This window comes from Urocitellus parryii, chromosome 4 (assembly GCF_045843805.1).
Source record: "Urocitellus parryii isolate mUroPar1 chromosome 4, mUroPar1.hap1, whole genome shotgun sequence".
Classification (NCBI taxonomy): domain Eukaryota; kingdom Metazoa; phylum Chordata; class Mammalia; order Rodentia; family Sciuridae; genus Urocitellus; species Urocitellus parryii.
In genome coordinates, this window is record NC_135534.1 from 110,342,693 (window position 1) to 110,361,675 (window position 18,983).

The window sequence follows — 18,983 nt, forward strand, 5'->3', positions numbered from 1 at the left end:
TGGCCCATTTATTGATGGTTATTTGGTTTTTTATTTTTTTTTTGGTGTATAGCTTTTTGAGTTCTTTTTTTAAAAATTATTGATTTTATCTATTTATTTATTTAAATACACAATAGCAGAATGCATTAGAATTCTTATTACACATATAGAGCACAGTTTTTCATATCTTTGTATATAAAGTATGTTTATGCTAATCCATGTCTTTATACATGTACTTTTTTTTGCATTACAATTCTTATTACACATATATACCACAATTGAGATTAGTGCTCCATCTGATGTGTGAGGGGTAAGAATTTGCTTCCAAGAAGTAGGCTCTCTATTCATCTCACAGATTGTTTCTTTTGTTGAGAAGAAACTTTTTAGTTTGAGTCCATTGCATTTATTGATTATTAATTTTAATTCTCGCACTATAGGAGTCTTATTAAGGGAGTTGGGGCCTAATCCCACATGATGAAGATTAGGGCCTATATTTTTCTTCTATTAGAGTCTCTGATTTAATTCCTAGGTCCTTGATCCACTTTGAGTTTTGTGCATGGTGAGAGATAGGGGTTTAATTTCATTTTGTTGCATATGGATTTTCAGTTTTCCCAGTATCATTTGTTGAAGAGGCTATCTTTTCTACAATGCATGTTTTTGGCACCTTTGTCTAATATAAGGTAATTGTAATTTTGTGGGTTAGTCTCCGTGTCCTCCATTCTGTACTGTTGGTCTACCAGTCTGTTTTGGTGCCAATACCATTCTGTTTTTGTTACTGTTGCTTTGTAGTATAGTTTAAGGTCTGGTATAGTGATGCCACCTGCTTCACTCTTTCTGCTAAGGGTTGCTTTAGCTATTCTGGGACTCTTATTTTTCCAAATGAATAAAAATATGAAACACTTCACAAATTTGTGCGTCATCCTCGTGCAGGGGCCATGCTAATCTTCTCTGTATTGTTCCAATTTTAGTGTATGTGCTGCTGAAGCGAGTACTTTTTCTTGACATTTCTTATTTATATCCTATTTGCCCTTTATTGAAATTTTGGACTTATATATTCTGTTTTGGAAGTTTTGTAGTTTGTTTTATACCTGAGATAATTTTGCATTTTACTTCCTTTTTTTTGTACCAGAATTCTTTAGTTCCTGTTTTATGTCCACCTAATGCTTATTCAGTTTTATTCTAAGTACTTTTTTAAAATAAACTGTTTGACATAACTTAATATTTAAAAAATCATGTTCACTGAGGTAAATTTACATACAATAAGTTCAACCTTTAAAGTGTGCAGTTTGATGAGTTTTTATAAATTTATGCAGTGATGTAATGATTACCATTATTCAGTATGTAGAATATTTTGTCACTCTGGAAAGTTTCCATGTGCTTTTGTGGTCAGCTCATCCCTTCTGATGAACAGTGATGTGTTTTCTATTTTTACAGGTTAGCTTTTCTACAATGTAATATATATTGGGTTCATGAAGAATGTAGCCTTTTGAATTTGTCTGTTTTCACTTAGCAGCATGTTTTCCAGATGCACGCATGTTGTTTGAGTTATAAATATTTAGTTCATCTTCATTGCTGAAGATAATTTCATTGAATGATTGTATCAAAATGTACTTATGGGAGGCAGGAAAGATGGTGGAATGAGATGGACATCATTACCCTAGGTACATGTATGCCTGCACATATCATATGATGCTGTATCATGTACAACCAGAGAAATGAAAAGTTGTGCTACAATTGTGTACAATGAATCAAAATACATTCTGCTGTAGTATATACCTAATTAAAATAAATAAATTAATTAATAAAAATGTATTTGTGCATTCATGTTAGAGGACATTTTAACTTTTTCTAGTTTGGTTCTATCTTGAATAAAGCTGCTATAAACTGTAGCATAGGCGTCTTTGTGTATGTGTATGCTGGCATTCTACCTGATGAAATAACTGAAATATGAGAGTGCATTGTATGTGTATTTTTAACTTTCTAAAAAATTGCTAACCTCTTTTCCAAAGTGGTTGAACCATTGACGTCCTCTAGGGTGATGTTCTGATCCATATTCTAATTTGGACATAGTACTGATAGTCTTTTTAATTTAAGCTATTCTAATAGATGTCTTGTAGTATCTCATTTTGGATTTAATTTTCATTTTACTGATAATTAATAACAAAACCTTTTCATATAAAGATTGATTATCTGTATAGTTTTTTTTTAATAAAAATGTGTTAAAATATTTTGTTCAATTTTTGAGTATTTGTCATTTTCAGTATTGTGACCTGAGCTTTCTGTTCTTATTTTATCTCAAAATAAGTAATCTGTAATCATTTGCCTAATTATAGAAATTTATATTGCCTTTGTCCTATAGTTTGTCTCTACTTCATTTGCTGTGTGTATGTATGTATGTATGTATGTTTTATCATGTGCTCAGAATGAATGAGTTAAAATGCAATTCTGATGTCCTAAATACCTAATTAAAATAAATATACTCAGGAGAAGCGGCTGAGGAGCCGGCCTGCAACCTGCCTGGCGGCTCTAGTAGGCGCAGGCGTCGGGAGTGGCCGCCTCACAGGCAGCTCTGGAGGGATCCGGTTGAGGAGGAAGCAGAGGCGTCCCGACCTGGGCCTTCGCCTTGATCCTCCATGGACGCTCGACTGGGCCTACAGTACTCCCTTACGTGTGGCTAAAGGAGGAGTTGACCACACCAAAATGAGTCTGCATGGTGCTAGTGGTGGACATGAGAGATCAAGAGATAGACGAAGGTCAAGTGACAGATCACGAGATTCATCTCATGAAAGAGCAGAGTCTCAGCTCACTCCTTGTATTAGAAATGTTACTTCTCCAACACGGCAGCATCATGTTGAACGAGAAAAAGATCACAGTTCCTCTCGTCCAAGCAGTCCTTGTCCTCAAAAAGCATCCCCAAATGGTTCCATTAGCAGTGCTGGGAATAGCAGCAGAAACAGTAGTCAGTCAAGTTCAGATGGTAGCTGTAAGACATCTGGGGAGATGGTGTTTGTATATGAAAATGCAAAAGAAGGAGCTCGGAATGTAAGGACATCAGAACGAGTGACACTAATAGTGGATAACACTAGATTTGTTGTAGACCCATCCATTTTTACTGCACAGCCAAATACAATGTTGGGCAGGATGTTTGGATCTGGCCGAGAACATAACTTTACACGTCCCAATGAGAAGGGAGAATATGAAGTGGCAGAAGGAATTGGTTCCACTGTATTTCGAGCTATTCTGGATTACTATAAAACAGGAATAATCCGTTGTCCTGATGGCATATCTATTCCTGAGCTGAGAGAAGCTTGTGATTATCTTTGTATTTCTTTTGAATATAGTACTATTAAATGTAGAGATCTCAGTGCCCTGATGCATGAGTTATCAAATGATGGTGCTCGTAGACAATTTGAATTTTATCTGGAAGAAATGATCCTCCCTCTCATGGTAGCTAGTGCTCAGAGTGGGGAACGAGAATGCCATATAGTGGTGCTTACAGATGACGATGTAGTTGATTGGGATGAGGAGTATCCACCACAGATGGGAGAAGAATATTCACAAATTATTTATAGCACAAAATTATATAGATTTTTCAAGTACATTGAAAACAGAGATGTGGCCAAATCAGTTTTAAAGGAGAGGGGTCTTAAGAAGATTAGATTGGGAATTGAAGGTTATCCTACCTACAAAGAAAAAGTAAAGAAAAGACCTGGGGGCCGCCCAGAAGTTATTTACAACTATTTCCAAAGACCCTTTATCGAATGTCATGGGAGAAGGAAGAAGGAAAGAGCCGACATGTAGACTTTCAGTGTGTAAAGAGTAAATCTATCACCAACTTGGCAGCAGCTGCCGCAGACATTCCCCAGGACCAGCTGGTTGTCATGCACCCAACTCCGCAAGTGGATGAGTTGGATATCCTTCCCATTCACCCCCCTTCTGGCATCAATGACCTCGATCCTGATGCACAGAATCCAATGCTGTGATGCTGATGTTCCTTAAAACCATAGCATGCTACTCTTCACAGTGACGTTGTACTCTCCTCATTCTGCACTGCAAGGCTACTCTTCATTGTGAGATGCACATAACGTTTTAGGACATTGCAGTGTTGGCTTTTTTAAAGACCAAAGGTAGCTGAATGGCTTTTTAAATGAGTACAACTCTAGCATCCTGAGGTTCCAGTTATATAAATGTATTTGTTTACCAGTAGGTTTGTGAAATTGGTTCTTTGTATGGGGGACAGTCCTTTTTCACACATCTAGATCTTTTCAGAAGTGGTGGAAATTGGCAGCTGGGGTACTTTCAGTCTAGATTGATGTTCATCACACCCCAGATAAAATGCAGAATATTATATGGTTGCACTTTATAAATGGTGGTTAAATGGAACTGTTCAAGCCATTTTATAGTTACAATGCACAGTGTAACATAAATAAGTGCTTCTATCAGAGTATTCCTTCAGTAAAATGTGTATAGTTTGTTGCCCTGGATGAGCAAAAAAGTATTTGTCTTGGGCTTGTTTAAATGATTAGGATGAGATTCAATGCTCATATCTTATCAGTTCACTTACCTTCAGTGCCGTTTCACCTGTTTAGAGTGAGTCACATGCAGGGAGTGTGAACATCAGAGGTGGTTTATTATTCGGTCTGCCTTACCCTTAATCTGTTCACAGATATTTATTTACTAATGCTTTCTTTTCTTAAGAGTTATGGGATAGGAAAATGAAGTGTTTGTTCTTCATTTACTAAATGATTGTAAACTCAAGTTTTTCATCAAAATAAAATTCCATTGTTTAAAAAAATAAATATACTCAGAATTTTTTCTTTCCATCTTTTAAAAATTATAGTATACTTGTAGGAATGCTTTATTTTGACAGATGGATATTGACTTTTTCTAACACCAATGGAGGAGGTGGAAGAGGAGTTTATGTGCTTCTAAAATTCTTAGGTTGAGGAAAAATTTACCAATTGGGTAAATTTTTTTTGTGTGAAGTTTGGTTTATTCTGAGTCAGTGATACTGTGTGACTCAACCAATTTCCTAGATGCCTGCTTTTTTTTTCCCCCAGTAAAGGTACCTATTTGGACTCTGCTCCCTTGAACTTTGTAAGGTACCTCCTTCTATTTCCCCAGCAGCTGATATCTTTTTTTTTAAAATTTAAAAAAAATTTTTTTATTGGTTGTTCACAACATTACAAAGCTCTTGACATATCATATTTCATACATTAGATTCAAGTGGGTTATGAACTCCCAATTTTACCCCAAATGCAGATTGCAGAATCGCGTTGGTTACACATCCACAATTTTACATAATGCCCTATTAGTAATTGTTGTATTCTGCTACCTTTCCTATCCCCTACTATCCCCCCTCCCCTCCCCTCCCATCTTCTCTCTCTACCCCATCTACTGTAATTCATTTGCAGCTGATATCTGACCTGTCAGATCTTAGGTTTCTTCTTAGTTTCACCACTCAAATAGTTTCTTACCCCCTGGATGGGAACCTCTGCTGCTGACATCCAAGTTCCACCAAGAGTTTTGATTGCAGAAGAAGAAACTCCAGTAGCAAGTGGCAATGTGCTACACCACTGGTGTCATAACAAAGTCAAAATAGGTTTCTAAAGAAGAATATTGCCATACATTAGACACTCATATAAGTGTTTCCATGAAATGACCCTATGCCCACTCTACTCTAGGCAATTCTCTCTAGACCTGACATCAGGCATCTCAGGATTGGTGAAAAGAAAGCTGAAGGCAGACATTTAAAGGAAGAGTTTGTAATCAACTTCCTGAAATAATCAGAGTCTTATTTTTCTTCATTTCATATCATTTCTCCCACTATATCTATCCCATTCAATTTATGTTAGGGAGATCTAACAATTCATAGTTAACAATTCCACTTTCTCTTCCCTGTCTAGCAATAGATGCAACTTTGTTTCAGACCACGATTTAGTGTGCTCCATTTTCCTCCTGAGAAGATCAAAGCAGAGTTTAGCTAAATACATCAGAGGAACTATATAGTGAAATGTCTATTCATGACCTCCAGAAGAATTCATGCTTTTGTACCATGATAGAGCTATTAGTTGTATTTCTGCTACAGAGATAGCCTGTGACTAGGGAGTAGATACTTGAAATACACATATATGACAAGGGACTAGTATCTAGAATACATAAAGAGCTTCTATAGAAATTCATGAGAAAGATTCCCCAATAAAAAATGTGCAAAATACATTAACCAGATAAGTTACAAAAATAGCAGTCAAATGGTCAGTAAGCATATAAAAAGGTGCTCATCCTTATTTGTCATAAAAATTGAAGAGAATGCAGTAATCCTGAACAATTTAGTGGTAAATGTAGTCAAGATGAAAAATTATGGGACAAAGACTCAATTTAGAACAACCTGCATTAGCTAAACAACTGCTATGTACTTAGAACATTGAAAGTAGTTTGCTTTAAGATACATCTACAAAAATTAATGAAGAATTTAAACATTTCCATGTATATTATTTGCTTGTTCTGTTTGGATTAAGTTGGGTTCTGCCTTTTAGTAAATCTACCAGCTTTCTCAGTGTATCAACGTAGAATTAACTCGTTTCGATAGGTAAGTTCTGAAGAAGATCTGAAGAGGAACTTATTTAAAAGCATGTATGAGTCAATGCAAAGTGCCATAGTGGCAAAAGAGAGCTGGATTCTAGTTCCCATTCTGCCTCTAAATAGCCATTTTTATTAGTAGGTAAGTTATTCTTTTTGAATCTCAACTTTAAATGAGATGGCTTTATATGATTTCTATGAATTCTCCAGTAAAAACTTTTAGGATATTATTATTTGAAGTCATATGGGACATTGCATCTCTGTAGAGAAATTAAGATGCCTTGCATATTAATTCAAGACTTACTATGTACACGACCAGAGTATGTTAGGACTGTCTTCTCTGACAAGACAGAAAAATGTCTGTGTTTTTTTTTTTTTGGTATTGGAAAAAGCAACCTAATCATTTATTCATTTAATAATTCACATTCAGGACATATTTTTAAACAGACCATTTTAGTAATCCTATTACTTACAATTAGTATGTCCTTTCTGTTTGTCTTCTTCACCATGTGCATGCTTTCTGAAATTATTTGTTACACAATGACACAATATTGGTTGTTTAGGGTATGATTTCTAGACCATAAACTCCTTGAAGACATTCCCTCTACTGGTTGTATTCTCAGTATCTGATATGGAATAGCTCATATATCAGAGATTTCTTGAGCAGATGAATTCCACAGCTCTAACCTTAACTTCAAAACACTACTATTTATCTTTGGTCACCTACAAAATTCAGTAGGTGGATACACTTGTGACTTAATTCAAGCAGTACCTCAAATATCTAACCTGTGGGTTAGGAAAGTGGGAAGGAAGAATAAGCTGAATGTATTTTTCAACTCTACAGAAAGATGGTCTGATATTTTGATAGTTACCAGAGTAGTTTGTGTTCTTCCCTTGGATGTATCTTCTTCTCAGCTATTAATACAGATGCTTTCTTTATTTCAGCTCCTTTACCTTCTCTCTCTGTTCTCTACCCTTTCAGTGTTGTTCCTACCCTTTTATTTGGATCTTTTGGGGGCTTCCTTTCCTAGATGCTTGCTCAAGAAGAAATGTGAGAACCTAGTGGTGATGAAATAATCTCTGATCACAGCCTTGCATTGCAATGAAGTTTGATCTGCTTTAATTTTCCAAGGGAGCTGAAAACAGAGATCTTAGAGAATAAATCCATTGAAAAGACAAAGAGAGATCTAAATTGTGAGAAGCCTAAAGGCTTTAAAATTATTACTAAAAAGAAAAAAAAAACAACCAAAAAAGAACAGAGAACAAAAAGATAAAAAAAAAAACTTTTTAAAGCTTCACAAATTATTCTATCCTGCAGTAACAACTTATTTCCTTTTGCATGTTACCTTTTGTTCATATGCATATAAGTTCCAGATGGCTGCAATCAAAATATTTGTAGCTAATGTCACAAGCAGTTAGAAACAGTATTCATCATCCATAGTCCATTGTGTTAAAGTACAAAAACATGTGATAACATTCTCTTCTAATATTTAGTTGTTTTTTTTTTAAAAGATTTTACTGAAATTCATCTTGAAAAATGGGGTGGAATCTGAGAGGTTAAGTGGTTCAATTCCCTCACTGTTTCCTCCCCCACAATAAATACCAATATCTGATGTGTGAGGGGTAAAACTTTGCTCCCAAGATGTAGGCTCTCTGTTCACCTCACAGATTGTTTCTTTTGCTGAGAAAAAAATTTTAGTTTGATTCCATCCCATTTATTGATTCTTGTTTTTAATTCTTGTGCTATAAGAGTCTTATTAAGGAAATTGGGGCCTAATCCTACATGATGAAGATTAGGGCCTACTTTTTCTTCTATTAGACAGTCTCTGGTTTAATTCCTAGGTCCTTGATCCATTTTGAGTTGAGTTTTGTGCATGGTGAAAGATATGGGTTTAATTTCATTTTGTTGCATATGGATTTCTAGTTTTCCCAGCACCATTTGTTGAAGAGGCTACCTTTTCTCCAATACATGTTTTTGGTTCCTTTGTCTAATATAAGATAATTGTAATTTTGTGGGTTAGTCTCTGTGTCCTCCATTCTGTACTGTCATGCTGTTTTTGTTGCTGTTGCTCTGTAGTACAGTTTAAGGTCTGGTATAGAGATGCCACCTGCTTCACTCTTCCTGCTAAAGGTTGCTTTAGATATTCTGGGTCTCTTATTCTTCCAGATGGATTTCATGATTGCAGAGCACTAATCTCTAGGTTATAAAGAACTCAAAAAGCTAAACACACACACAAAAAAACAAATAACCCAATCAATAAATGGGTCAAGGACCTGAACAGACACTTCTCAGAAGAGGATATTCAATCAATCAACAAATATATGAAAAAATGTTCATAATCTTTAGCAATTAGAGAAATTCAAATCAAAACTAAAATATCATCTTACTCCAATCAGAATGGCAGCTATTATAAAGACAAACAACAATAAGCGTTGATGAGGATGTGGGGAAAAAGGCACATTCATACATTGCTGGTGGGACTGCAAATTGGTGCAGCCAATATGGAAAGCAGTATGGAGATTTCTTGGAAAACTGGGAATGGAACCACCATTTGACCCAGCTATCCCTCTCCTTGGTCCACACCCAAAGGTCTTAAAAATGGCATACTACAGGGACACAGCCACATCATTGTTTATAGCAGCATAATTCACAATAGCTAAACTGTGAAACCAACCTAGATGCCCTTCAGTAGATGAATGGATTAAAAATGTGGTATATATACACAATAAAATATTACTCAGCAATAAAAGAGAATAAAATCATGGCATTTTCAGATAAATGGATGCAGTTGGAGAAGATAATGCTAATGAAGTTAGCCAATCCCTAAAAAACAAATGGTGAATGTTTTCTCTGATATAAGGTGACTGACTTATAGTGGGGTAGGGAGAGGGAGCATGGGAGGAATAGACAAACTCTAGATAGGGCAGAGGGGTGGGAGGGAAGAAAAGGGGGCAGAGGGTTAGCAAGGATGGTGGAATGTGATGGACATCATTATGCAAAGTACATGTATGAAGACATGAATTGGTGTGAACATACTTTATATACAGAGATATGAAAAATTGTATTCTACATGTGTAATAAGAATTGTCATGTATTCCACTGCCATGTTTTAAAAAGTAAAAGCAATTAAAAAATAAACACCAATAAACACTAATAATAGTAGCAAACCTATGTGAAGCCCTTTATATTTTATAAAATACTTCTGTGCATTTTCTTACAGGACTTTCAAAAAATACTTAACATTTAAATAGAACAACTTTCCTTAATATGTCCATGTTATCAGTAAATAAACTGGCTTAGAGAGGCAAGATAACTTGTGCAAGGACCACCACACTAAGTAGTAAAAATGGATCTTTAGTGGTCTTGGAAGTGAAAAGCCCATGCATGCATCTTCTTTCTGTCTCTTTGAATATCTGCCCCATCTAGATATTTAGCCATCTCATTAGTGGGGTTGACAAGAAAAATGTACAACAAGAATCATGAACCATGTCATCCTTGTAACAGATGACTATGTAGGGTTGGGGAATAATTTTAGAAACTGGAGTTTGTTTGAGACTGTATATACATATAAAAATGTTTCACTCTCATTTTTATCCTGGAAAGTAGAAATCATAATATTTAATGATTGCAGGATTCATTTTCAAATAATTGTACATAGTCCCACCTGAGGCAATTAAAACTTTCCCCAAATACCACACGCTCTGGAGACTCAAGGAAAATGGAATGATTGTTAATGTAAATCAGTGTCTATGTCACATAAGTACATGGGTACCTCTGTGATCCAAACAATAATTGCAAGAACAGGAAAGCTAATAAGTTACAAGGATCTCCTGTGCCTCTCTAACCCACAGCTGTGATTTTGTGGGCAAAGTGTAATTGTATATTTTTGGGAACTTTCACTCTGATACTTGTTTTGTTTACTTTAAAGTGACAGGATAGTGTCCACCTCCATTAATCCATCAGAAACTCTCTTGGGCTTGGTGTTGAGGCCCTGTGCCTGTAGTCTCATTATCTAAGGTCCAATAGTCCAATTCCTGCTTGAGGTTGTGTATCCAAGACAATCCTGTGTCACATTGCCTGTGGCTGAAAAAACCATTCCTGATATTCCTGAAAGGAAAGGCACAGTGTCGACATGAAACTTGAGGGAACTGATATTGAAGTGGACAATTTCCTCTCTGCATGTTGGACCTTCGTTAAGGTGTTCACGGTGTTTGTGAATGAACAGTATCCATACAGCATGTGTTTAGGGCATGACTGTGCTTCTACTCAGATGCATTTTCTTACTACTTGGTTTCCATATTCTTTTTTTTTTTCCTGTCCAGGAATTTTTCTAGTTAGGGCCATAGGTCTTTAGGGCAGGATTCCATGAAGTGCAGAATTGGATGATGGCATTTTGCCACCCTGAGGAATTTCTTGACTATGTAACTGTCTGAAGCTTATTGAAATTAAAGATTCCTATTCAATCCCATATTTAGAGAATCAGAATTTTGGCAGGGTGAGGGCAGGGTATGGAACCCATTTTTACCAGGTGCCCTGATGATTTTTTTTTAGCACATTAACATTGATTTTTAATTTCAATTTTATTTTCATTGTGTTTCATAATAATTTTTATTAATTATTTTTCACTAATACATAAAAATAAAAATTGAACATAGTAATCAGGTAATGTAGTTCTGATAGATGAATTTATTGGATAGTGTTTAAATCAGACTAAACTTAGCTTTTCAAACATTTATCATTTGGAGATTCCTTGGAAAACTTGGAATGGAACCACCATTTGACCCAGCTATCCCACTTCTCAGTTTATGCCCAAAGGACTTGAAAACAGCATACTACAGGGACACAGCCACATCAGTGTTTATAGCAGCACAATTCACAATAGTTAAACTGTGGAACCAACATAGATGTTCTTTAGTAGATGAATGGATAAAGAAACTAGGGTACATATACACAATGGAATATTACTTAGCATTAAAAGAGAATAAAATCATGGCATTTGCAGGTAAATGGATGCAGTTGGAGAATATCCTGCTAAGTGAAGTAAGCCAATTCCAAAAAAACAAAGGCCAAATGTTTTCTCTGATATGTGGATGCTGATTGGGGTGGGGGTGGGGAGCATGGGAGGAATGAAGGAACTTTAGACAGGGCAAAAGGGAGGGAAGGGAAGAGAGGAGACATGGGCATAAGAAAGACGGTAGAATGAGATGGGAATCATTACTTTAAGTACATGTATGAAGAAGACACGAATAGTATAACTCTACTTTTTGTACAACCAGTGACATGAAAAATTGTGCTCTCTATATGTACTACGAATTGAAATGCATTCTACTGTCATGTATAACAAATTAGAATAAATAAACTTAAAAAACTTTCAAAATCCTTTCTTGTAATGTTTTGAAAAATACAGGACATTATTAGTGTCCATAATCACTCTATTGTGCAATAGCACATAAAAACATCTTGCTCTTTTCTAACTACAATTTACTCCCTATTGATAAGACTGTCTGCATCTTGCCCTCCTCCCTCTTCTCCCCAGTCTCTGGTAATCATCGTTCTACTCTCGACTTTTTTGAGATCTACTTTTTAAAAGTACATATGTTCTACATATGAGTGACATATATGTGGGGTAGCAAGGCATGGTGCAGGCATGAGGAACTCTTAGATTTCTTCTTTACTCTGCCACTTACCAGCTGTGTGGCTTGAGCAAATGTCATGATTACTTCAAACTCCTGCAACACAAACAGCAAAATGGGGCTAAATATTCATCTTATGAGGAGTTACCCAATGGGATGATGTATTCAAAGTGACTGGAACAGCGCCCCCCAAATAAACTCTTTTTGCTCTTTCTTTTCCTACAGGGTGTGTGTGTGTGTGTGTGTGTGTGTGTGTGTGTGTGTGTGTGTGTTTGTGGGTGCACATGAGAGCCAGCATGGATGTTTCTGCGGGCAGAACAGACATTACTGGACATGAAGAGAAAGCAGGAATTGAAGTGTTTGATTCAGTAAAAAGCAGTATCCAGGTCTGACATCTGAGAACAGGATATGTGCCCTGGCTGTGATTTGCTTTTGGGTCATCTTCCATTGCATTTTCAAGTATTCAAGGAAGCTAAAAACAAAAATTTGATTTTAGAATAAATCTTGGTAAGACACTGCAGCACTTTCTGGACAAAATATTTGATAAAATAAGATATAGGAGACCCAAATTAAAAGGTATCTTTAAGTACTATGCTCAGTTACACTGGGGTTGATATGGCAGCTTTTGGTGGAGCAGCAACCAAGACTGGGCCCACCCAGTGGAGGCAGCTTTATACTGATGAACAGGAGTGGACCAGTGGCTTTCCTCAGTGCATAGGAGGTGCTTTTCAGGACTAATGATGTGGTGGTGAGGAAGGCAGGAGGAGACAAATAGATTGTGTGGTGCTTCCCAAACCTAAGCACGTAAAGGCCTGAAGAAGCACTAACTGAAGGGTTAAAAAGTGAAATTTCAAAACAAAAGAAGACAACACTGAACTTTGTGTGGGGGAGAGGGGGTGGGGGCACATCCAGAGAGCAACAGTAGCAAAACTACCTCTTTTTTTTTTTTTCATCTGGCTTAATAGTTTCCTTTTTCCTGATCAAAGAATTCTCTCCATACATTGAGAGGAGCTCCTGGCCTGACTATGCTTTAGCTAAGTCAACTTTGATATACTCACACCAAGGGAGGTATAACAGATACTCTGAATATTTCTCTTTGCCTTTGGATAACACTTGTTCATTTGATCTTTTCTAATCAGCTACCTGCCACAAAATATGTTTATAGTAAATCACACATAAATTTTAGTTCTAAATTCCACTACTTGTATGGTGAGGCAGCAACACACACACACACACACACACACACACACACACAATCTTAACAGGCTCATCTGGGATTTACTTTTCTAAACCTTATTTACAATATGTATAATTCACAGGCTAGTAGTGGATTCCTTGATTATAGTTTTAATTTCTGTATTTCAAATATTTGACCTCTGTAGATATCTATGCAATAAATTGCTAGGACAAAGAGGAGAAGAATGGATGATTACCCATAGTATTTTATTTTAAGGATAAGCAAACATTTTGTGCCATAAGTGTCTCTTCTTTTTATACCATAAGCTTCACTTTTAATGACCGATATCTTTTGACTAAAAATTGTTCTCTTTTGATAACTTGTCTAGTAAATGAAGATCGTTCCCTATTAGCCTATTGTCATCATTTTTTTTCAGATTATTATTTTATAGACTGGGAAGAATAAAACATTCTGTTTGACATGATGCCTGATGGGGATGAATGTGATGATGAAAGAATAAATTCAACTATATGCCAGGAATGGGGCTCGGCCTTTGGGACACAATGATGAATGAGAAATTGTCCCTTATTTTAATGTCCCTAATCTATGGCAGATGCTACACTGGCAGGCCCTCTGGTGACAGTTCTTATAAATACACAGGATGCCAGACCTCAGGAGATGAGAAGCTCTGGAGACTCTTGGTCTTTATAGTTCTAGACACAGAATATTAGAACTAGAAATAAAAGTCCTAGCTTCTTGTTAGCTATGGTTGTTTAGACACTTAAGGAAGAAAATATAATTAATCCATCTTCTAATTTGAGGAGGTTAGAAGAGAGAAGTGATACAATCTTCAGAAGGAAGAAGGTAAGGCTTCAAGATTCCAATGTTATTGTAAGGTTATTAAAACATATTCTAAAAATCCCTTCCTGATTGTCTGCATGAACTCTAGAATTTCTGCATGTTTGCAGCTCTGTGAGTCCCAAGAGTAGAGGGAAGAGGCCCTGGGCATTCACCTTCCACTCAGTTATGCAATAGCCACTCACTGTTCCTAGGGATTTTTGTTTCTTATCTGAATTGATCTGTGAAATCGCCAGCTTTAAAAATATATTTCCAATATGTTTATGAAACCTTAAGTCTGTTCACACTTATTGGCTCATTTGATTTGTACAACAATCTATTGAAGTATTTATTAATTTTTCCAGATTAAATCATGAAGCTTGGCAGAGGCTATGATGACTCAAATATTGCACTGTGAGTTTTAGAACTGAGGTTGAAACTAAATATTATGACTCATGGTTCATTGCTTTCTTTGCCACTTTTTAATCATGGTACAACTGGGATCCCAGATTTAGGAAAATATATATTCTAGGCTTATGCTTTCTAATAGGAAAGCCACTAAGTTATCAGTGGCTATTGAGCATTAAAATGTGGCTTGTTCAAATTGAGCTCTAAGTGCAAAATACTCTGTGGATTTTAAAATTTTTTCTTCAGAAAAAAAAAGAAATGATAAAAATCCCATTAAATTTTTTCATATAGATTATGCATTGGAGTGATAGTAGTTTGGATATACTAAGTTAAGCAAAAATTCTATTAAAATTGACTTCATCTGTTTGTTTTTACTTTTAAAACAATGGGCTCCTAGGACATTTTAAATATCCCATGACTGCATTAAGTTTCTGCTGGGCAATATTAATTTAGACTCCACATTCATAAAACAATATCAATAGTCACAGTTTTAATAATACTATGGAATGCACATATTAAGCATAAAATACCTTAATATGCTTTTAAATTCCTAAAAATATCTAAGATGTGGTCTGAGTCAATGTAGTAGACTATTTTTGGAGGGTGGGCAGATATACAGTCTAATCAAACTTCATCACTAGGCTGGTCAAGTGGTTAAAATAAGTGAAGACTAGTTATCATTGCTCATTTTTATGTGAATTAAGACATGATTTGTACAACATTTCCTCCTATACACAAAAAACATAATTTGTTGTAATAAGCTATTTGACCTGAGCATTAGTTACACAGCCATGGAATCTCTGAGTTCACATAGAAGTAACAACATGCTGAAATGTAAAACTTCATATTCTTCAGCCAAGAAGGCTTTTCAAGGATGGGCTTGGCATGATCAGGTAATGCTTTCTGTCACCGAGAGGAAGCAAGAAGATTTCAACTTTAAGAGAAAATAATCTAAAATAGCATCTCTCGAACTGTTATGTGCACACAGATCATGGAGGGATCTTGTTAAAATGTGGATTCTGATGTGGTAGCTGTGAGGTAGAACCTTAGATGCTGTAATCCTAACAAGTTCTTAAGTGCTGATGTTGTTGATCCATGATCCACACTGAGTAGCCTTAAGGACCGGAAGCACAGAAATGCTTTGGGAAGTTGGAAACATAGGGAAGAGGAAACCCGTCTAGCTTGAATAGGAGCAGAAGTGTGCATGGCACTGGAATTAAACAAGAGCATGGGCAGAAGGAGAGACATTGTGCTTTAATAGAAATCCCAGAAGGATTAGGGAAATGTGGGACAAATAGAAATAATATTGAGATTGGTCACTGCGTTTGTGACATTCAGCACAGATTAAGGACTCATGAGATTAAAGACAAAGAACTGAGTATAGGATCTTCTGGAACTTTGGAGATTTCTCTCTATGTTGTCTCTGTGATTACATATGCACATGCAGACCTGCAAGGGATGATGGGAAAGGAAGACCCCAGGGTATTTCAGTAACAGGCCAAGGCAAAAGGATACACTCTTTTCCTTAGGATTCCACATCTTCATCCCTTAGGACAAGAGAAGATCAGATACACAGGACATGTGTTTGTTGAATTTGGAAATCTGCTCAGAGAACAGCTGTTTGGTGTCAAGAAGCTTCTTTGTTTTAAACTGAGAGAGGGATCTAGGAAAGAAGGAAGAATTTCCTGCATTCTTGGAATTCAAGGGATCAAAGGAAGTGTTCCTTGTCCTAATAAGGCAGGCAGGCAGTAATTCATTAGAAGCAAGAAGATAGGAACAGTTTTTTTTTTAATTCTTTTTTTTTTTTTTTTGGGTGCTGGGGATTGAACCCTGAAGGACTTGACTGCTGAGCCACACCCTCAGCCCTTTTATTTTTTATTTTGAGATAGGGTCTTTCTAAGTTGCTAAGGGCTACACTAAATTGTTGAGGCTGGCCTCAAACCTGTGATTCTTCTGCTTTAGCCTCCTGAGTCACTAGGATTATAGGTGTGCCCCTCATGTCCCAATAACAACATTTTTCCTAGACTGGGCAAGTTAAAAAACTTCTGGCTCAGATATATGAGAAAGGCTCATAACCTTTGGGCAAACATAAGACTGCTCTGTGAGCAGCCCATCACTAAAAAAAAAAAAAAAAAAAAAAAAAGAAAGCGGTCTGATTTTTCAGAGACAAGGCCATACTTGAACTCAGAGCAGGCAACTCCAAGATGGTGCCATCTGTCCCCTTCCTGAAAACAGGAAGAGGTAGAGACAGGAAGTGCTATGTGGAAGCCTCCAGGTGGGCTCTGAGCATTATGTTGTCCTGGGTGGCCTTGGTGAGAAAGGGAGGCTTATCCCAGATGGTGACTGGAAGTTCAAAAGGCAGAAACAGTTTTGGTAGGTCAGTCTTCTACCATCATCCATCTTTATTGAAATCTAAGAGGCGTAAACGTCCTGCCTGGAAATCCATTTACAGTTAGATTACAAATAGAACAAACAAATGAAAACATGGCTTCCTACAACATGCCAAGTCACAGTAGTGCTGTGATATGTTTTAAAAAGAAGGGTACAGATGCTCTGTCATTAAATAAGTTTGGGAAATATATGTTATATAGTAATCCTTCAGGAGGCCTGAGCCATCCCTCACTTACAAAATCCTATTCAACTCTGTATAACTCAGAATATTTGAATTTATGATTCATTTCATGTAGTACCCATTAACATCTTCCTCGAATTAATATTCTGCTGACCAACATTGGAGGCCGTGGTATAGAAAGTAATAATTGATCTTAGCAATAGATAAGTTCCATATAGAAATCTTGGAAGCAGTTTCTGTCCTTGTCAAATTTGTCGTTGGCAAAAATGTTGGTCCCGTTCTTCTTAATGTACCTCTATTGCTGATGTGCTTTAGAAAATGTCACCACAATCTTTAGTGTCATTCTTGTCTCTAACCCTGGGGTGAAAATTTTTGCCCTTTGCTAAAAGTACTCGAGACTCGGAAATGTGTATTGATGGTTCATAAAATCTGTGGTAGGTAGATGCTTTCTGATTTCATTTTATCTAACACAAAGTCAGTGTTTTCACAGCTAGAAATACCTTAGCTCTGGCAAACTGGGAAAAAGCTGGGATTCTGCCTGTATAATTTGATTTTTGCCCTCTCTTCTCCACAGATTCCTCCAAGGAGAATGGGTATAAGAAACTATTCCGTGGTGACTGAGTTTCTTCTTTTAGGATTGACTGAACAACCAGAGCTTCAGCTGCCCCTTTTCTGCCTCTTTTTAGGGATTTATATAGTTACCACGGTAGGAAATCTTGGCATGATCATGATAATTAGGTTGAATTCTCAACTTCACACTCCCATGTACTATTTTCTCAGTCGTTTGTCTTTTTTAGATTTCTGCTATTCTTCTGTCATTATCCCCAAAATGCTGGCAGGGTTTTTACACAGGGATAAAGCCATCTCCTATCCTGGATGCATGACCCAACTGTTTTTTTTCTGCATTTTTGTCATTTCTGAGTGCTACATGTTGGCAGCCATGGCCTATGATCGCTATGTGGCCATCTGGGACCCGCTGCTCTACAATGTCATCATGTCCCCTCGGGTCTGTTCTCTGCTTGTGGCTGCTGTCTTCTCAGTAGGCTTCACTGATGCTGTGATTCATGGAGGTTGTATATTAAGGTTGTCTTTCTGTGGATCAAACATTATTAGACATTATTTCTGTGACATCGTTCCTCTTATTAAACTCTCCTGTTCCAGCACTTATATTGATGAGCTTTTAATTTTTATCATTGGTGGATTTAACATGGTAGCCACAAGTGTGACAATCGTCATTTCATATGCTTTTATTCTCACCAGAATCCTCCGAATCCACTCTAAAGAGGGCAGGTCCAAAGCCTTTAGCACCTGCAGCTCCCACCTGACTGCCGTTCTTATATTTTATGGGTCTCTCATGTCTATGTATCTCAAACCTGCTTCCAGCAGTTCATTCATCCAGGAGAAAGTGTCCTCAGTATTTTACACCACAGTGATTCCCATGTTGAATCCCCTGATATATAGTCTGAGGAACAAGGAAGTGAAAGCCGCACTAAAGAAACTTTTAAGAAAGAAAATATCTTCATGATGAATATGCTCTTTATTAAGATATATGTGTGTGTTCCTAAGCTTGTTTTTCCCCCAAATGTTTCACTTTTAATTGTAGACACAGCTCCTATATTGAGTTTTACAAAAAAGCATGCTTTAAAACACGCATCCAAACAGTGTTCAATATAATGTGGCATAAGAACAACATTTAACATAATTCAACTGCTTTAACCTAAATATGCTTACTGTGTAGGTACATCCTTCAATATAACTAACGTGAGAAAAGCTGAAAATTGTTTAACAGTTATAGTT

The 18,983-nt window shown here is 36.6% G+C and overlaps 1 protein-coding gene, 1 non-coding gene and 1 pseudogene across 2 annotated transcripts; 2 read left to right on the forward strand and 1 right to left on the reverse strand.

Moving 5' to 3' along the window:
* Positions 1 to 864: 864 nt before the first annotated feature.
* On the reverse strand, positions 865 to 971 carry LOC113192582 (U6 spliceosomal RNA). Its single transcript, XR_003302029.1, has one exon. It is a non-coding gene; the product is annotated as a U6 spliceosomal RNA (small nuclear RNA).
* A 1,681-nt stretch (positions 972 to 2,652) lies between these two features.
* Positions 2,653 to 3,962, forward strand: LOC113192577 (BTB/POZ domain-containing protein 10 pseudogene; annotated as a pseudogene).
* Positions 3,963 to 17,775: 13,813 nt separating this feature from the next.
* Or8d4 (olfactory receptor family 8 subfamily D member 4) lies at positions 17,776 to 18,711 on the forward strand. Its single transcript, XM_026402704.2, has one exon. It carries the CDS (start codon positions 17,776 to 17,778, stop codon positions 18,709 to 18,711), a length of 936 nt encoding a protein of 311 aa, XP_026258489.2.
* Positions 18,712 to 18,983: the final 272 nt, after the last annotated feature.

What these genes read in the sequence shown, in the direction of transcription:
- Or8d4 (XM_026402704.2), top strand. Translation starts at nt 17,776, where the DNA reads ATGGGTATAAGAAACTATTCCGTGGTGACTGAGTTTCTTCTTTTAGGA.